Source organism: Mchenga conophoros, linkage group LG9, assembly GCF_057382185.1.
Source record: "Mchenga conophoros isolate Kocher_MC1m ecotype Shallow Benthic linkage group LG9, M_conophoros_male_GT1.1, whole genome shotgun sequence".
Lineage (NCBI taxonomy): Eukaryota > Metazoa > Chordata > Actinopteri > Cichliformes > Cichlidae > Mchenga > Mchenga conophoros.
The window spans coordinates 13,131,784-13,147,956 of record NC_140534.1 but is presented as its reverse complement, the minus strand read 5'-3'; the positions used below and the strand labels follow the sequence as shown (position 1 = coordinate 13,147,956).

General features: G+C 42.8%; 2 protein-coding genes across 2 annotated transcripts in view; one reads left to right on the top strand and one right to left on the bottom strand.

The window, feature by feature from the left end:
* Positions 1-16,173, top strand: part of LOC146566906 (myelin-associated glycoprotein-like) — a 113,999-nt gene that overhangs the window by 10,442 nt on the left and 87,384 nt on the right. The window lies entirely within an intron of this gene.
* LOC146566940 (uncharacterized) lies at positions 4,402-5,631 on the bottom strand. Its single transcript, XM_085287820.1, has one exon. It carries the CDS (start codon positions 5,614-5,616, stop codon positions 4,402-4,404), a length of 1,215 nt encoding a protein of 404 aa, XP_085143946.1. The 5' UTR covers positions 5,617-5,631.

The following is a 16,173-nucleotide window of genomic DNA, read 5'->3' as shown; positions in this document are numbered from 1 at the left end:
AATTTATTTTTATAATAATTGTTTTTGGAGCCAAACGTGTTATCACACAGTATCACGGCCTGTGTTACCCCAGACAAGCACTGCTTATTTCAAACTACTATAGTCTGCACATTCAAAGCAGTGGTGGGAAATTTTTCATGTGTGTTTCCAACACTCATTGAAATAATAGCTCAGGTTCCAATTTAATCATTTGAGCCCCCAAACCCCCTTTTTGATATGTTTCTTCTCAGTTTGCTGGCTGGATTTACACAGTGCTTTTCTTGTCTTACTGAACATTCTGATCACTTTTAACAACATGTCACACATTTTGTATACATCCATAGCCTACAGAGTTTCACCCAATGGTAGCTGGACATTTATTTCAAGATTTCAAGCTCCCATATGAATAACAAATCCCATAAGAAGATACAAAACATGTTGGCAGGAACATAAAGACTCAAATTTAAAAAGCTGAAGTATGTGGAGAGTACATTTTGCAGAACTATTTCTGTTTTTGTGAAAAAAAAGAGTTCCTCCTTCAACTTCTGCTTCTTGTTATAACCACAAGAAATCACCTGAAAACAGTTATTACAGGTGAAGTTAAGACAAAAACTGAACTTAAAAAGGGGCAGGATGTTGTTTGTGTAATTTCACTAAACTATAAAAGAGACACATTTATAGGTTTCATATTTCTTGTTAATGTTATGCTACTTCACTACAGTTCTCGTATTTTCTTCACCTCAGTGTAGAGTTCTTCGTAGCCTTCACTCGTGTTTACATATCCTTCTCTCCTCTTGGGTCATAGAAAAAACCACTCCAGATTAATGGAGAAACCCATTTATATGGCAGCTTTTGGCTGACATGTAAATCTATTTATCAACCAATAAATGACTGATTAAATAAAAGCAGAAACATTTAAACACATTGGGGAAGTTTGTTATCAGTCAAAGTTTCTGCCACCTGTGTGAGTACAGGCACACAAATTTCTGTGACAAACCTTTGCAATTTCCTTTCTTCCACACATGATGTCATCTAAATATGATCTCTAGTGATTTAGTCAGCCTTTTATGCCCATATATGAACACACGAATCAAACTCAGAGCTCTCTGACGAGAAGAAAACCACTGAAGTGTAAATTTCATACCATATCAGTCATCAGATACATCATATACTAACCAGTTACATCTTTATTAAAGTCTAAACAACATTAAAGTCTAATGTCCAAACAGGGTTTAAAGCAGTTTTTCTAACTAACATTAACATAGTAATACCTGCAGCAGGAGCAGGGTTTGTTTTCTTTAGAGAAAGGATCACTCCCAAATAGAGACAACTGGAAATATGTGGAGGCAATATAAAATGCCAGGGGTTGTGTGATGCTTTGTATTAATAAAGACATTTACTTCATAAATAAAACTAAAAACCTAAAAATTACAGAAGTGCAGGAAAAAGTTTCTCTCACAATTTCCTATATAGGGTTAGACCCCTGTTAAATCTTCAGATACTTCAGATTCACAGCTCCATCTCTGCTCTTCTGTAGTACAAAGTCTGGTCATCTGTTCATGACCTCAAGCTGAAGCACACAGGTTTTGCAGCAGGGCAATTATCAAAAATAAACCATCAAGTCTGCCTCTGAATGTCTTAAAAGAAACGAAATAAAGAGCTTTTTAAGGCCTTGTCTAAGACTAAACTCAATGACGCTGAGATGGTGTGGCATGACCTTAAACAGACAGTTCATGCTCAAAAACCCTCCAATGTGACTGAATTGGAACAATTCTGCAAAGATGAGTGGGCCAAAATTCCTCCAAAGCTTCATAAAAGACAACTGCTAAAAAGACATTGCTAGTTAGCACAAATGCTTGATTGCAGTTGTCGCTGCTAAGGGTGGCCCAACCAGCTAATATATTTAGGAAGATTTTCACACAGGTTTGAAATTCTTTTTTCCCCTTAATAATAAAAACCTTCATTTAGAAACTGCATTTTGTGTTTACTTGTGTTATCTCTGTCTAATATTTACATTTGTTTAGTGATCTGAAACATTTAAGTGCGACAAACATACAAAAAATTGGATATGAGGAAGGAGGGAAACACTTTTTCACAGCGTTTTATACACCGCTCAAAAACATTAAAGGAAGATTGAAAACATATCAGAGGTTAATGGGGGGAAATATCAAACTGATATGGGTTAGTTATGTGCAATACAAAGCAAAATTCAAGGTGGTATCAACGATAGTGATCTGATTCTGATATTTTGTACATACATTTAATGTGTTATTACTGTATTTTAAATTATAGCTCCATAATTATTAGAGGACATCAGACTACTTGTTCTTATTGTTTAATTATGAAGAATTATAATATAGATATAAAGAACCTGAAGCTTTCTGTTAATTGGTATCATTATATCTTGTTATTTAAAATGTATATACTTGCCTGGACATTTAAAAAAAAAATCAACATTCACACTTTCCCTCATTCACAGCAGTTCTGTGCCACACTCCAAATTTTGGTAAATTTTGATCCAATACCAAGTAAATACAGGGCCAGTATTTAGGCAGCTAATTGAGGGAGAGTAGTGTGCCATTGCTTAGGAGATGAATTCTCAATTTGCAAATTCTGAACACAGTTTAATCACCACTATATCACAATTGTTATTTTCTACAATAATTAGCTAACACAACAAAACACACCTTTCAGGTTTTAATGTGTTTTGAAACTGGGTTTTTTTCTGTCTCTATAGCACACAAAAAGGTTCCGCATTTTTCATAGTGCATGCTTGAGGTTTATTTTTTGCAAAGAAATAATTAACACAGTTCAGCAGGCTACATACTGACCTTGAAGGATAGAAGCAAAGTATCGATCCAGTGGTGCTAGTATCAATCCAATACCAATACTAGTGTTGGTATCGATAATATTGATATTTGGATCGATCCACTCACCTCTAATATCGGGCAAGTACTGTGTTAGAGACAAAGGAAGCCACATTGTTTGATGGAAGTTAACATTTCCAGCCTACACAGGGATTAATTCAAAGAAGCCCCACAAATCAAAATAGAAAAAATGATGCAGCAGGATATTTTTGCTCAAACTTCATTGCAGCCACTCAAAATGGTACTCAGTAGTTTGTATATCATCCGTATGCTTGTTCTCATGCCTGGCAATTTGGGGTGTGGTCTTAATGAGACAGTGGATGGTGTCCTGGATCCCAGATCTGGACCAGGTCATTACTGAGCTCCTACATAGTCTGGTTATGTCAGATGGACTGATACATAATGTTGCAGAGGTCTTCCCTTGGATTTAGATCAGGTGAGCGTGGGGGCAAGTAATTGCCTACATATCTTTGCCACATGGCATTCTCGTGCACCAGGAGAAACCGATGACCCGCTGCACCAGTGTAGAGTCTGACAATGAGTCCACGGAATTCTTCCCGATACGTAATGGAAGTCAGGTTACTGTTGCCTGGCCTGTTTAATCTGTAGCTCTGTAGCTCAGTTGTCACCAAGTAAATGTAAAGTTTCACTGGCACAGACCTGCAACAGAAACGTTTCAAGAAGCACACGTGTCAATTAAAAGTATGGCAATATTAAGCTCATGCAGACCCCACTTTTTAAACAAAAGGACTGATAACAAAACAGCAGCAGTGATGATGTTGTAATCATTTAATGTGGACCTGAAGTCTGTCGGCCAACACAGCGAGCTCGTGTTAATTGAAAGAAAACATTTTTTAAGTGTACGAAAGAAAACACAGCGCTGTTTATGAAAGTACTGTTAAACCTTTTACTTGGACAAAGCTAGCGAGAGTCCTTCATCAAACCATTTGATCAACAAATGTGAAGAAAAGCAAACTTTGTAGCTGCTCCATCCAGAGCTCTTCAAACTGAAAACTCTGCAGTAAAGCTACAGATGTTACATTAAAATATGAAGATGAACTGTTAATCTTATTATTAACTGTAGTTTACTTTGAAGTCTGAACTTTCAACACAAGCTGAAATAGAGACTCAGCGTGGTTGCAGCTTGTTGCTACGTCAGCTTAATTGCATGTCGGTCATGTGATTTGGAGACGCGGCACACAGAGTGTTAATAACACTCACCTTCATTCCGCTTTCAAAGTGTTAATGCTATCTTATCTTAATAAACAACACTTTCAAATGCAAAACTAGAGTGGCACTAGGAGTGGCAAGAGATCATTTCACCATGCCAGCTCTCTAGATCCGCACCTGTGCCGGTCCAGTGTGTGAGGCCAGCCAGGGAAAAGTCTACCTCTGCACCAGTACCCACCTTGCAGGTGGGAGCGACTGGTGCTCAGCAGGTGCCTGCACCCATTCCTGCTCCCTGGAGGAAAGCAGCCAAGCAGGAGAGGTCGGGGGGCGCAAGGGAGCTGCTTAGCTGGTGCCGGAGGTCAGGGTCGTATCATATCATTTAGGGTTAGGTTGGCGGCCGATCTGCAGGATGGCAAAACAAGCGGGACCCGCTGCGGGTTAGGCAGTGGTGGCAAAAAAGTTCAGGTGGCCTACCTCTAACCCCGTGATGGAAGCAGAACGCTTCAGGCGGCCTGCCACGGATCCGGTGGCAACGGCGTTGCAGCTCCGGCGGGCGGCCACGGGTCCGGTGGCGGCAGTGTGACTGCTCCGGCGGGCGGCCACGGGTCCGGTGGCGGCGGCGTTGCTGCTCCGGCGGGCGGCCACGGGTCCGGTGGCGGCGGCGTTGCTGCTCCGGCGGGCGGCCACGGGTCCGGTGGCGGCGGGGTTGCAGCTCCCGCCTCAGCACCACCCACGATTCCCGATGTACCGGCCGGGCTGCAGGACGTGGCGGCCCCTCCGGCACGCAGACCTCCAGCTCTGGCTCAGCGGATCCCTCCGGACCTCCGAGCTCCTCCGGTGGCAGCACGGGCTCACCAAGCTCGCTGAGCTCCTCTGCTGGCAACGCCGGTCCCTCCGGCTCGTTGAGGTCCGCCAGCAGCGGTGCGGGCTTCTCAGTGGGTGGCTCGCTGGGCTGCTCTGGCTCACAGTGCTCCTCCGGCTCGCCGAGCTCCTCCGGCAATAGCTCGCTGAGCTCCTCCAGCATTAGCCCGCTGAGCTCCTCCGGCTCACAGTGCTCCTCCGGCTCGCCGAGCTCCTCCGGCATTAGCTCGCTGAGCTCCTCCGGCTCACAGTGCTCCTCCGGCTCGCCGAGCTCCTCCGGCAATAGCTCGCTGAGCTCCTCCAGCATTAGCTCGCTGAGTTCCTCCGGCTCACAGTGCCCCTCCGGCTCGCCGAGCTCCTCCGGCATTAGCTCGCTGAGCTCCTCCAGCATTAGCTCGCTGAGCACCTCCGGCTCACAGTGCTCCTCCGGCACGCTGAGCTCCTCCGGCTCGCTGAGCTGCTCCGGCTCGCTGAGTTCCACAGCTGGCGATGCGGGCTCCTCCCGCTCGCTGAGCTCCTGCTCGGGCATGCTGAGCTCCCGCTCGCCGAGCCGCTGCCGCTGGACAAAGTCTGGGGTTTCCCGAGCTTGCACTACCCCCCGGGCTTCATGCAGGGTGCGAAGGAAGGCGGAAACTTCCTTAAGCTGGCCGAGGTAGGGACTTCCCTCCAGGATTGCCTCGATGGCATTTAACCCCACCACTCTTGCCCTTGCGTTGGTGGTGTGAGTTACCCAGTCCATCAGGCGTTGGACGCGTGTGAGGTCAGGGCTGCTGGAGTGGGTAGTGGAATGGAGGCTGCCGCTGGTGGAGAAGATGGCTGAGGGGTGACTGCATGCAGATGAGATGACGACGGTGTTACAGCTGCAGATGGTGAAGCAGCGGGTGGTGTAGATGGTGAACGGGATGAAACGGTAGGCGGTGAGGTAGATGTCGCGGGGAATGATTCAGCAGGTGACGGCCGAATTACTAGCTGGGCGATTGGCTGTGGTACGGCGACCAGCTGGGCCGCTGGCTGCGCTTTGGCTACCGGCTGGGCAGCTGGCCGTATAAACATAGCCCCAGAGTAAACGGTAGAGGTGAGTGACGAAGAATTGTCCATATGACTCACCACAGCCGGCTGTTGGAAAGTTTTAGAGTCTGACTGCGGTGAGGCACGCCGGCGGCGCAAGCGTCGCTTCTGTAACGATGCCGGGGCCAGCGTATCAGGCTGAGGTTCCACCAGCCGGCCGGACAGGAGAGCAGCTGTGTGATTTTGAGCTGCCGGTCCTTGGTCTGCTGACTCAGCAGGTGCCGCAGAGGTGAGTGGAGATGTGGTGAGGTGCAGAGGGCGTGTGAAACGTTTCCCCCGCAATGGAGGGTCCAACAAGCGAGCTGCAAGCGACGGCGGGGAGGCTATCAGCCTATGAAAAAAGAAATAGGCAGCAAGGGCTCCCAGGGAGGTTGCCATATCCTCCTCGCCCGGACAGCCCAAACCAAACAGCTCAAAACAGGAACTTTCCCTCAGCGTGGTTATAATCGAAATTAGTCTCTTAATGTCCAAAAAGCTCACAGATGAGGTGATTGATGATAAGAAGGAATCAAAAAATACGACCTGTAAGTGTCTCTGATGTGGATCTGCTGCCTGGATAATGCTCCGACAGTATTTCCAGAGCTAGGCGAGCAATTCCTCCTGTGAGACGGTCCTTGAGTCCGCTGGGCCCATAATGGCAGGATCGTTCTGTCACGGTCTGGGGGGCAGACCGTGGGGGATGTTGGAGAAAGGACCCAAACGCTGGACTTAATGAAATGAACAGTGGGTTTATTTACAGTGAGGTAAATGTACACCACACATTGAATCTCCAAAAGTGCTCCCTCGACTCCCGTGACGTGTCTTCTCCCAAGTGCTGGTATCCCGTGCTCTCTGCCCCTGTGCCTTCACACACCCCGTGTGTCTTGCAGTCCTGTGTTCCACTCTCCTGAGGAAAAATCACAGACACAGCCGTTATGGCACCAACTCCAGCAGGCATACACTGACCAGCACTACAAACACTGACATGGAGTCTAACTCAACGATCCTGCGCCGGAGGAAGCTCCATCGCTCTGTTAAGTAGCTCCCCCGACGATCCTGATCAGAAGCAGGTGTGTGGTAAGCTAGGCGTGACCAGCAGATGGCAGGGCCACACCCATCAGGCCTGCAGGTGGCTGTCCTTCATCCTCCAGCCTCACACACACACACACACACCAGCATGGAACACAAGAGCACAGTGCAGCAAACATACATCCAATACACTAATAACAATAAAGGTCCACACTGTTCACGAACCCCGAGTCCCCGGAACCGGGTCCGTGACAGTACCCCCCCTCTACAATGCTACAATGTTTAAATTGGTAGCTTGCTGACGGCTGACAGCATCCGTCCCAAATCACAGTCATACCTGGAGCAGGCAGGGTGAATCTAAAGGGGGGCATGGGGTGTACTAGACCATATTTATTTCAAGGCTTTTAGAATATCGTCTGCCTGTCTTGCCTCATATTCCTGGAATTCATGTTGTCTCAAGTCTCGGTTTTTCTCAGGTTCAGGTGTCTCACAGTGGAAATTTATGTTTGTTTTATGGTTTGTATTGTTTTGATCTTAGTGTGTATTGGTGCGTACAGTACTGATTTTGTTTGCATGGTTTTACCCTGATATTTATATTCCATGTTTCAGTGTTTCAGTGTTTCAGTGATGTTAATCTACTGTGGACTGGGCGGACAATAGCAGGCGCCTGTTGAACTGTGGGCGGACCTGTTGCCTGATCTTGGGGTGCGACGGGTCATTTGCAGATGGACCGGCCACCGTAACACAGCAACCCAGTCCATTCCTGCAAGAGGGGTGACAGTGGGAGATGACGCGTGTAATCGACAGCAGGGCAGAGGTGCACCTATGCTTGCATAGGTATGTGAGAATCGCTTTCCCCACTTTTGTGCACCCAGTGCAGCTTTGTCAGGGGAGGGTCGCAGCGGCCATGCCGACTACGTAGCTGGCCAATGTCTGTCTGTTTCAAGGCGGTACTACGAGGGAGGCTCCGTTTACAGTAATCAAGCTCAAATTGTGGAGTGCAGCTGGGCTGGGCTGCAACGCGCCCTTCAGGCAGAGACAGGGCCGAGATACGAGGTTCCTCCGTGGATTTCTGGCTTGCGTGGTCTCTATTTAAGAAGAGGAATTCCTTCCCTGGTTTTAAATAAAAGGAACATTCACCCGAGCGTGGCTGGACAGTGGTATCAGGGGGTTGGGGGGGATTGTTAGTTTATGTGAAACATTGTATTGTATTATTTCTTGAATAGTGCGTATTTATTGCTGTCGGCAGGCGTTTTAGCATGCAGAGAACGTTTTTATTGTATATGCATCTTTTAAAATTGTGTTTGTTAAGTCCATTTTTTCTTCCTTCTCTGGAATAAATGGCCTGTTTAAGACCTGTTTAGTCTCTGTGCCCTGCGCTCTTATTCACTTGCTCCCCTCCTCCTTGCATACGAAAGAACTTTCTGGTGGGAAATTTAGACCTACCAGCTTTTGTGGCTACACATGCCATGTCTAGCTTCAGCTTCACTAGTTCAGGTTATAGTTTATTTGTCGCCATTGCCTTTTTGTTTCTACATTTTTTAAACAGCCAGAATAAAAGGCTCGCTTTTTATTAAACTTCATTACTCTCCGTCTTCTTTTCTGCTTTTGGGTCCGCTCCTCAAACACACCGGCCACCCAGGTCATAACAAATACATTATCTAAACTTAGCAGGTAGCTAGCATCCAACACAAATAACTTGACAAAATGTCTTTTTTATTTTATTGGTCAGAGTTCTGGCCTCAATATAAGAGTGGCTACTTAGCATTGATATGTAAAACAGTTTTGAAACTGGGTTTTTGGAGACCTGTGATGTAAATTTTTCTGTCTCTAAAGCACGCAAAAATGCCCCCCCACCCCCACCCCCAACGACCCATGTGAAAATAATAAGCAATAGCTTTAAATTACAAAAAAGTGTTTAGTAGCCCTGTATTTCTCATTGTTCAAATTTACATTAAGAGAATCTGCGATGAATGTTTCAATAAATCTGTTTCAACAAATAAGTGTTATTTTCTTTTCCTTTCTCCAGTCAACAGATTCAGTGTAAATGTGTTGGTATAACTTTAATGTGGTAATATGCTTTTGTTTGTATGATTTGGCACCCTCTTGTGGCCACAGTTGGCACTTGGGAAGTTGTTATGCCCAGCTAGTTTGCTCCAAGTGCTCAGTGGAGGTGAAACCTTTGCCCACGCATGCCTGTAAGTTTCCATTACATACTATAACCATAACTATCTGATTTGTGATGCATGTGTAATGTGAGTATACTGAGTTACTATTTCAGCTGTGTGGTCATTACTCATTTGTAAAGCTACTTGTGTGCTAGCGACTGTATATTAGCATGTGCTTGTTAACTTGCTATGATCAATAATGCTAGTTAACTGAAGGTGATGTTTATGTTTAATTTAGGCAACCTTAAGATTTATGTTTTTGCTGGTTGTCATGAAAACTAAGTTTCAGTTAGTACATTATGTATGTTCAGTGAATGAGAAGGTAATTATCTGTTTTGTGTTTATTTAGTTTTACAAAAAGAAAAGAGAAAGGAGAGTAATGAAAATGGATAAAGGATACCATGTATAAGAAGCCTCAGTAACATGGCCTGTAAACTGGAGATGCAGATCGAAGTAAAGAAGAATCTCAGTTCAAAGCATTCTCTTCTTCTCATTCTGTTCACTGTCTGTCAAACAAGCTAAATCACGCCCACATCTAGTGAGGACAGAACAGTAAATGTGTCTTTCTAAAGAATCTCTATCTGCACTGAACTTTCATACTGTAAATGACTGAAATGCCAACTTGGAATAAAGAGGAGAATGAGTAATATATTTATTAGGAAGTTCGCAGATTGTCTGTCACAAAGCTCATCACTTAAATCAATCAAAAGATTTAACCTGTTCCTCATTTGTGTAAATAAAGTTTTTATATTTTATAGGAACACAATCATTTATGACAGTTGATTCAACAGAAACTGTATCAGTTATGTCGAGAAGGGAAATTATTTTACTGCTATAGTTAAATAATTGTCATCATTACCATTGCATTAATAATAAAATCTGGAGGTTCTTGATTCAGGGGTAGAACAGTGTGTGTCTTTCAGAAAGGCTAAAAGTCACAGGCTGACAGGAAACAGGCTTGCAGAGAGTTTGCACAAGCAGGAAGTTATTTTAAGCAACAGTATGATCATTGCTTTAACAATGTGACAGATAGCTTTAAGAAGGCCTTAAGATGCTTATGCACACAGTTATTATGTTTAGTAGAGGCTCTTGATTAAAACATTTATTTAGTAGAAGACATACACATAGTCTCAGTGAGCTTCTGGTCTGGTAAAAGGTCAGAAGTGCAACAGGTGAATTGAGAAAGAGCATTTGAGGACGAGACACAGACAGTAGGTGAAGAGGTGACACAAAGAGCATGTGAGGTCGTGACACACACACATAGAGTTAAATTTATTCAGAGGAACCGTTTCTTGTTGTCTCGGCAAGAAAGAGGAACAATTCATTTTAAGATAAGAACGGAAAGTACCAAGCCATGAAAATAGAAGATGATTTTCTGGGTGAAAAGTCATGATGATGTTGATCTGATCTATGTATAAAATGTGTCTGTGACGTATGAAGGGGCGTCAGTAAATAAACCCTGATGCTATAAAATATCTGTTCATGCTTTGATTAAGTCGAAGACTACTTCCTGTCTGCGTACAGAGTTGTCTTCCCACGCGTGTATTCATTAAAATCATCGTTTGACTTCACCCGGCCGGATCGGTGTGGTTATTCTTCGATCACCTCTTGTACCCTTCCTCAATATTGAATCTTAACATTTGGGGGCTTCGTCCGGTTATTGAGGAGGGAGAGTTGGAGGTTTGGACGGAGAAATCCGGGGTCTTAGGTGGTCTGACGGGCAGACATGAATTCCAGTGGTCTAAGTGAGTGGGCATAAGCCGGCTTATCCAAAAGGTAAGGCACTACCTGTTGAATTATTTCCAAAGTGTGCCAAATTGGACATGATAAAATTTAGGTCTACTCACTGGGGTTACTGGTGGGTGTCTGTTTTGATTTTGATGAAAATCTCATGAGTTGAAGCAGTTAGAGTTCTGCTAAGAAGAAATGAAAGCAGTAAAGTCTGCTAAAGCAGTTTGAGTCTGCCAGGAAAAAGTTTAAATATTGGGTTGAAGTCCCAAAGAAATTGAGTTAGAGTCTCAAGTAGTTTGGTAGGGAATTGGTTATTGTGTTGGTTAGAGTCCAAATTTGGTCATAAGAGTGGACCTGAGCGGTCATTTTGTGAGTTGGAGTCTCCATTGACCGCTAGGTTGCACCTGCCTCAGTTATACACTTGTTTCGGGTGTTGATTGTTGTTTCAAAATATTATAAATTATTCTAGAACGGCAGTTCGAGTCTGCTAGGAAGCGCAGAGCCCGGAGGTTACGCTCCCTCCTTGTCGTGGACGCGCGACATTGACCTCTCGGCGAAGAGGGTTAGTTCAGTGTGGTTTAGCTGTGGGGTACAGGGCATCCCGGAATTAAGCTAGGAGTTAGAGTCTCCTTACCGTTTGCAACGGTATCTGCGCTTTTTTGGCCAGCAGAAGTGGACTTCGGGCGTGTAACTTTAACCTAAAACTTCAAAAAAGTTTGGGTTGGTTGACGCTTTTAAATTGAGTTAGGGATTTTAGAAATGAGGCCAGAAACAGTTAAAGTCTTGATACTGGTTAATTGGTCGCAAAAAACTCAGGGAGTTTATCCGCTGGCCGGTTATTTTAAATTTGTCTAAATTGGTTAGGCGCTAAAGCTGACAGATCTGACAGTGGTTGTAAATATAAGACGTCGTTGTAATATAGAATAATAAAATTTGGTGTGAGAGATCTCTGTGTGTCGAGTCAGTAATGCACTGACTGCCTGCTGCTATTTTTGGAGGTGTGTGTGTGAGTGAAAATGCAAATGAGTAAGCAGTGAACTGTTTAAGCCACAGTTGGTTTTACAAATACTGCTGCAAACATTGTAGAGTGTGTGTTTAAAATGCCATTTATGTTTAGTAAAGGACTATAAATAAAGTTTTGAGTTGCCGTAGGGGATGCATAGTAACTGACTGAGTTTGGATGTAGATATATAAATAGATTGAGTGCACTGTATATACTTAAGACTAACACATCACTTTCAGTAGTAACTTTTCTCCAGCATTAGTTGCTGGTGGGTTTTATTTTTTCAATTTCTTGTGTGTGCGGTGAGAATTAATGGAGGTTTCAATTTTTTGTTTGTTTGTTTTTTACTTGCTCTTTTTGATTATGACAAGCATGTCTAAAATACTCTTAGGAAAGTGTGTTGAGTTATATTCCTTAACTCTAGTCACAGTTTAAGTGTGAATGCGGTGACTAGAAGCTTTGACATGATGAATAAAGGTGTGAGAGGTATTTCTTGGGTGATGTAAAGTAGGACGTTTTAAACTTTGAAAGTGTTTTTAATTTGAGAGAGGCATGAGTGATGTTATAAGAGTTTAGTTTATTTAAAAGGTGTGTGTGAGAGGATTATGAAATCATTGTGTGAATGATGCTACATTTTAGGTCAAAAGTTAGTAGAATTACAGAGGGTTTGTAGATACAATACAATACAGTAAATACAAAATAAGTTTGATTAGCCTGGAGAAACAGCAAAGCAGCTTGAGCTGCTCTGAGCAGCTGCGTGCGGTGTGTGTGTAACAGGAAATGGTGTGGGTGACAGGAAGTTTGCATGCCCATATAAGGTGATGTGTGAACAGAGGGAGTCTGAGAGAGAAGTGTGTGCGTAGGCAAAATGCAGAGTGTGTGCGTGAAATAAGGGAGTATTGTTTTTACATCAAGGTTTAGTAGAACTAAAGTAGAACGTTACAAACAAACAGATAAATAAAGTAAAATGAAGAGAGAAAATAACTGACAATTACATTAATGAATAGAAAACACACATACACAAAGTGCCATATGTGAAATTATTCTAGGAAGGAGTCAGAATTGAGATAGCTTATTATAGAGATAGTTTAATATAAGATGCAATGAAGGAAGCAGCTTACATTCCTTTAATTCCTAGAGCCAGTGTGTTCCCTCCCCTGCCCACTTGGGCCCCGTATCAGGCGAGTATGGAAGGCTGGATAGCCCATGACGGGTAAGATCCCACCTCGAAACCCTGGGACAACCTAAGGCAGGCACAGTCACGATTACTCTCGGCTTCAGTAAGAAGACGGGTCCTGACGGGTAAGGCCGCTGGGCTAGGGTGGAGGTGGAAAGTGGCAAGTGGAGCCCTACCTTCTGGCTGAGGACAAGGAATGCTGCTATTTAAGGTAGGAAATCAGAATTTGGGTTAGTAAATTTGGGGAGGAGAAAATTGACTGTTTAAAGGCAAAATTATGAAGGAGTCTGACACACTGTAAAAGCACCATATGCAAATTCACACACACAAACAGAAAATGCATTAAACTTATAAAGACAAGACAAGCTCATGGAGTTTAATGCATAGACACTGATTAAACCTGGCTAAGAACACAAACATAGGCAATGAAGAACAGCTTGCTATTTTGTATGAATGATACAATGGTGTGAATGTTTAATAAAATACATTTGAGTTTGTAATTGAGGAATAGAATAAGCCATATGACAAAGGGAGTTATGAAAACAAAAAAGGGATTAAAGTAGTTTTAAAAAAAGAGTGACTTAGGAGTGCTCTCGTACTGAGTGATCAACACTAGTGATCACTGTTGGAAGAAATAAAATGATTTAATGAGTTGGGAATGTTTAAACATATGTTTCTGTTGTTACAGCTTCTTGAGAGATGACTCAGTATGCAAATTAGCTGGAGTGTGTGTGTGACTGTGACTTTCAGGAAGAGGAAGCATAGCAGAGACGAGAAGTGCAGATTGGGGTAGGGAATTTATAGTTTAGTGATTATATGATGTCGTAAGGGGTCTTATGCTGAATTTAAGAGTATAAGGGGGTGATTTTTGTGTGCAAATTGAGTGGTTTTAATGAGACTTTTGGTGTATTGAGGAGGTGAAATTATGTGGTGGCAAGATTTGTGTGTTTAAGGTTGTTGTGGTGATGGGTTGATTCTGTCAGGTAGGTTGTTGTTGTTATTTTTGTTTTTAATAGAGGGAGTTTTAGGAAACATGGACATGTCTAAAATTGGGCCCATTATTTTGTAACAGTGCACTTAAAGAAAACCTGTCAGGTGATTTTGTTTTGTTTTTATGAGCTAACAATCAGCTCTATTGTTTCCATTTTTGTTTTAAGCAGGCCTGCAACAGCGCTGAAAATTCTCGGGAAGAGCAAATATAAGGCGGCTTTCCAGATTACAATTGGCTGAGGAGAAAGCTACCTGTGGGGACTGATCAAGGTCGTAAGTCCCTGTAAAAAGGATTTTATGCGAGTCAATCCAGTCCAAAAGCATAAAGAAATATTTTCCTATGGAAAATAAAAAATGACGGAGCTCATTTTGCTGAGGGTGGAGTATCTGATCGTGCGGGAGGCTCCACTATCAGCAAATACATGGTGTGACTGCATGTGAGTGAATGTGTGACTGGATGAAGGTGAGGATGAATAAATGTGGATAAACAATTTGTTTTTACCAGAGAAAATTTCTGTTTTGTTTTATTAGGTGGGGTTAGATTATGGGATTATAGTATATTGTTGGGAGAATGCCAAATGCTAAAGGGGAAATATTTTTTGATGTAACTTAGTTACCATTAATTGTAGAAACACATGACTGATAACTGTTCTGTTTTAAGTTTATTTTATGACATACATTGGATCATGAGTGGGGGAAACTGAGCATTTTTAAGTTTTGTATAGTATCTTGACACATGAAATGTATCAAGATAAAGGGGGGTTTAGGGTTTATTAATTTAATTGTTTAATAATTTAGGATCATTTTAGGAACTTTTGGGTTTTTGATCATTTGGATATGGTAAAACTGAAACTGTTATTTTTAAGTTAAGGTTAAAGGATTAAAAGTGAACTTGTCACGGTTTGCGAGGCAAGCCGTGTGGAGTTGTAGAAAAGGACCCAAAAGGCGGCAGCTCTGGTGCAGGTGAATATTTATTTACAACGGTGGGCACAAAACAGCACTGGTGGGAAAACAAGAAACCGGAAAACTGGGTAAGCTAATAACACAAACCAGAAACGAGGATGCAGGGAGGTCCGGGGAAATACACACAGAGAACACAGGGAGATTACACACAGGTGGAGAACACAGGTGACACTGATAAACATAACGAGACAGGGCAGGAGTGAACACAACATTACGCATACTGACGAGAGACTGTCAAAGTAAAACAGGAAGTACACAGAGGTTCAGACAGGAGGAGAGAAAGTACGGGGAGAACACAGACATAACAGGCTGGGGGAAACATGGAATAAACACAAAGAGAGACGAGAGCTCATAAATACACAGAGGGGCACAAGGGGGTAAGAGTCACAAAGGGAAAAAACACTTAGGGAACATCACAACAGGACACCTCAGAAAACCTGGCCTAAATAAGGAGCGAAAATACAAGGAACCAAGAATACTGGGCCAACATGGCCCAGGACCATGACAGAACTGAATCCTGTTTAGAAGATACAATGCCGGTTTTTCAAAGCTGTGAATAAATCTTAGAGGGAAAATTAGTGAGGGTTGAAGGGGTAGAACAGCTTTGATTTTTGATCTTTAGAAGAAGTGGTTATAATGTAGGCTTACACATACAGATATTACATAGGAGGTATTTTTAGGATAAAGGGGGAGCTTATAAATAGAAATGATTTTTATACATATTGCATTTTGTGCTTTTAAAGGAGTTGTGGCTCAAATTTGTCTCTGGAGGGTCACGAGCCTTTGGCTAGCGCTATGATTAGCCAATCTACTGTGAGGATAATATGAGTTCATGAAGGATTGCACACGCTTACAGATACAGAGTTAAGAAACACACATGACAGTATTGATTCCAGGCAAAAGGCCTTAAATTCATTTAGCTTTTAACTGAACTTAAAGAAGGACCAAAGAGGAAGGAAAGCATATATAACGTACATTTATCTAGAACCACCAATGTGACACAACAAACCACTGAATGGGCACATTCATGTATTCATGGAACAAATAATATCTTAAAAAATGAACGCACACATAAAATCAGTACACAGAATCACTGACCACATGATTAAGAAATGTTGTTGTAAAAGCTGATAGAAACTTTGTTTGTTTTATCAGTTCTTCACCAGTGAAGTAAATCAGCCACAAACA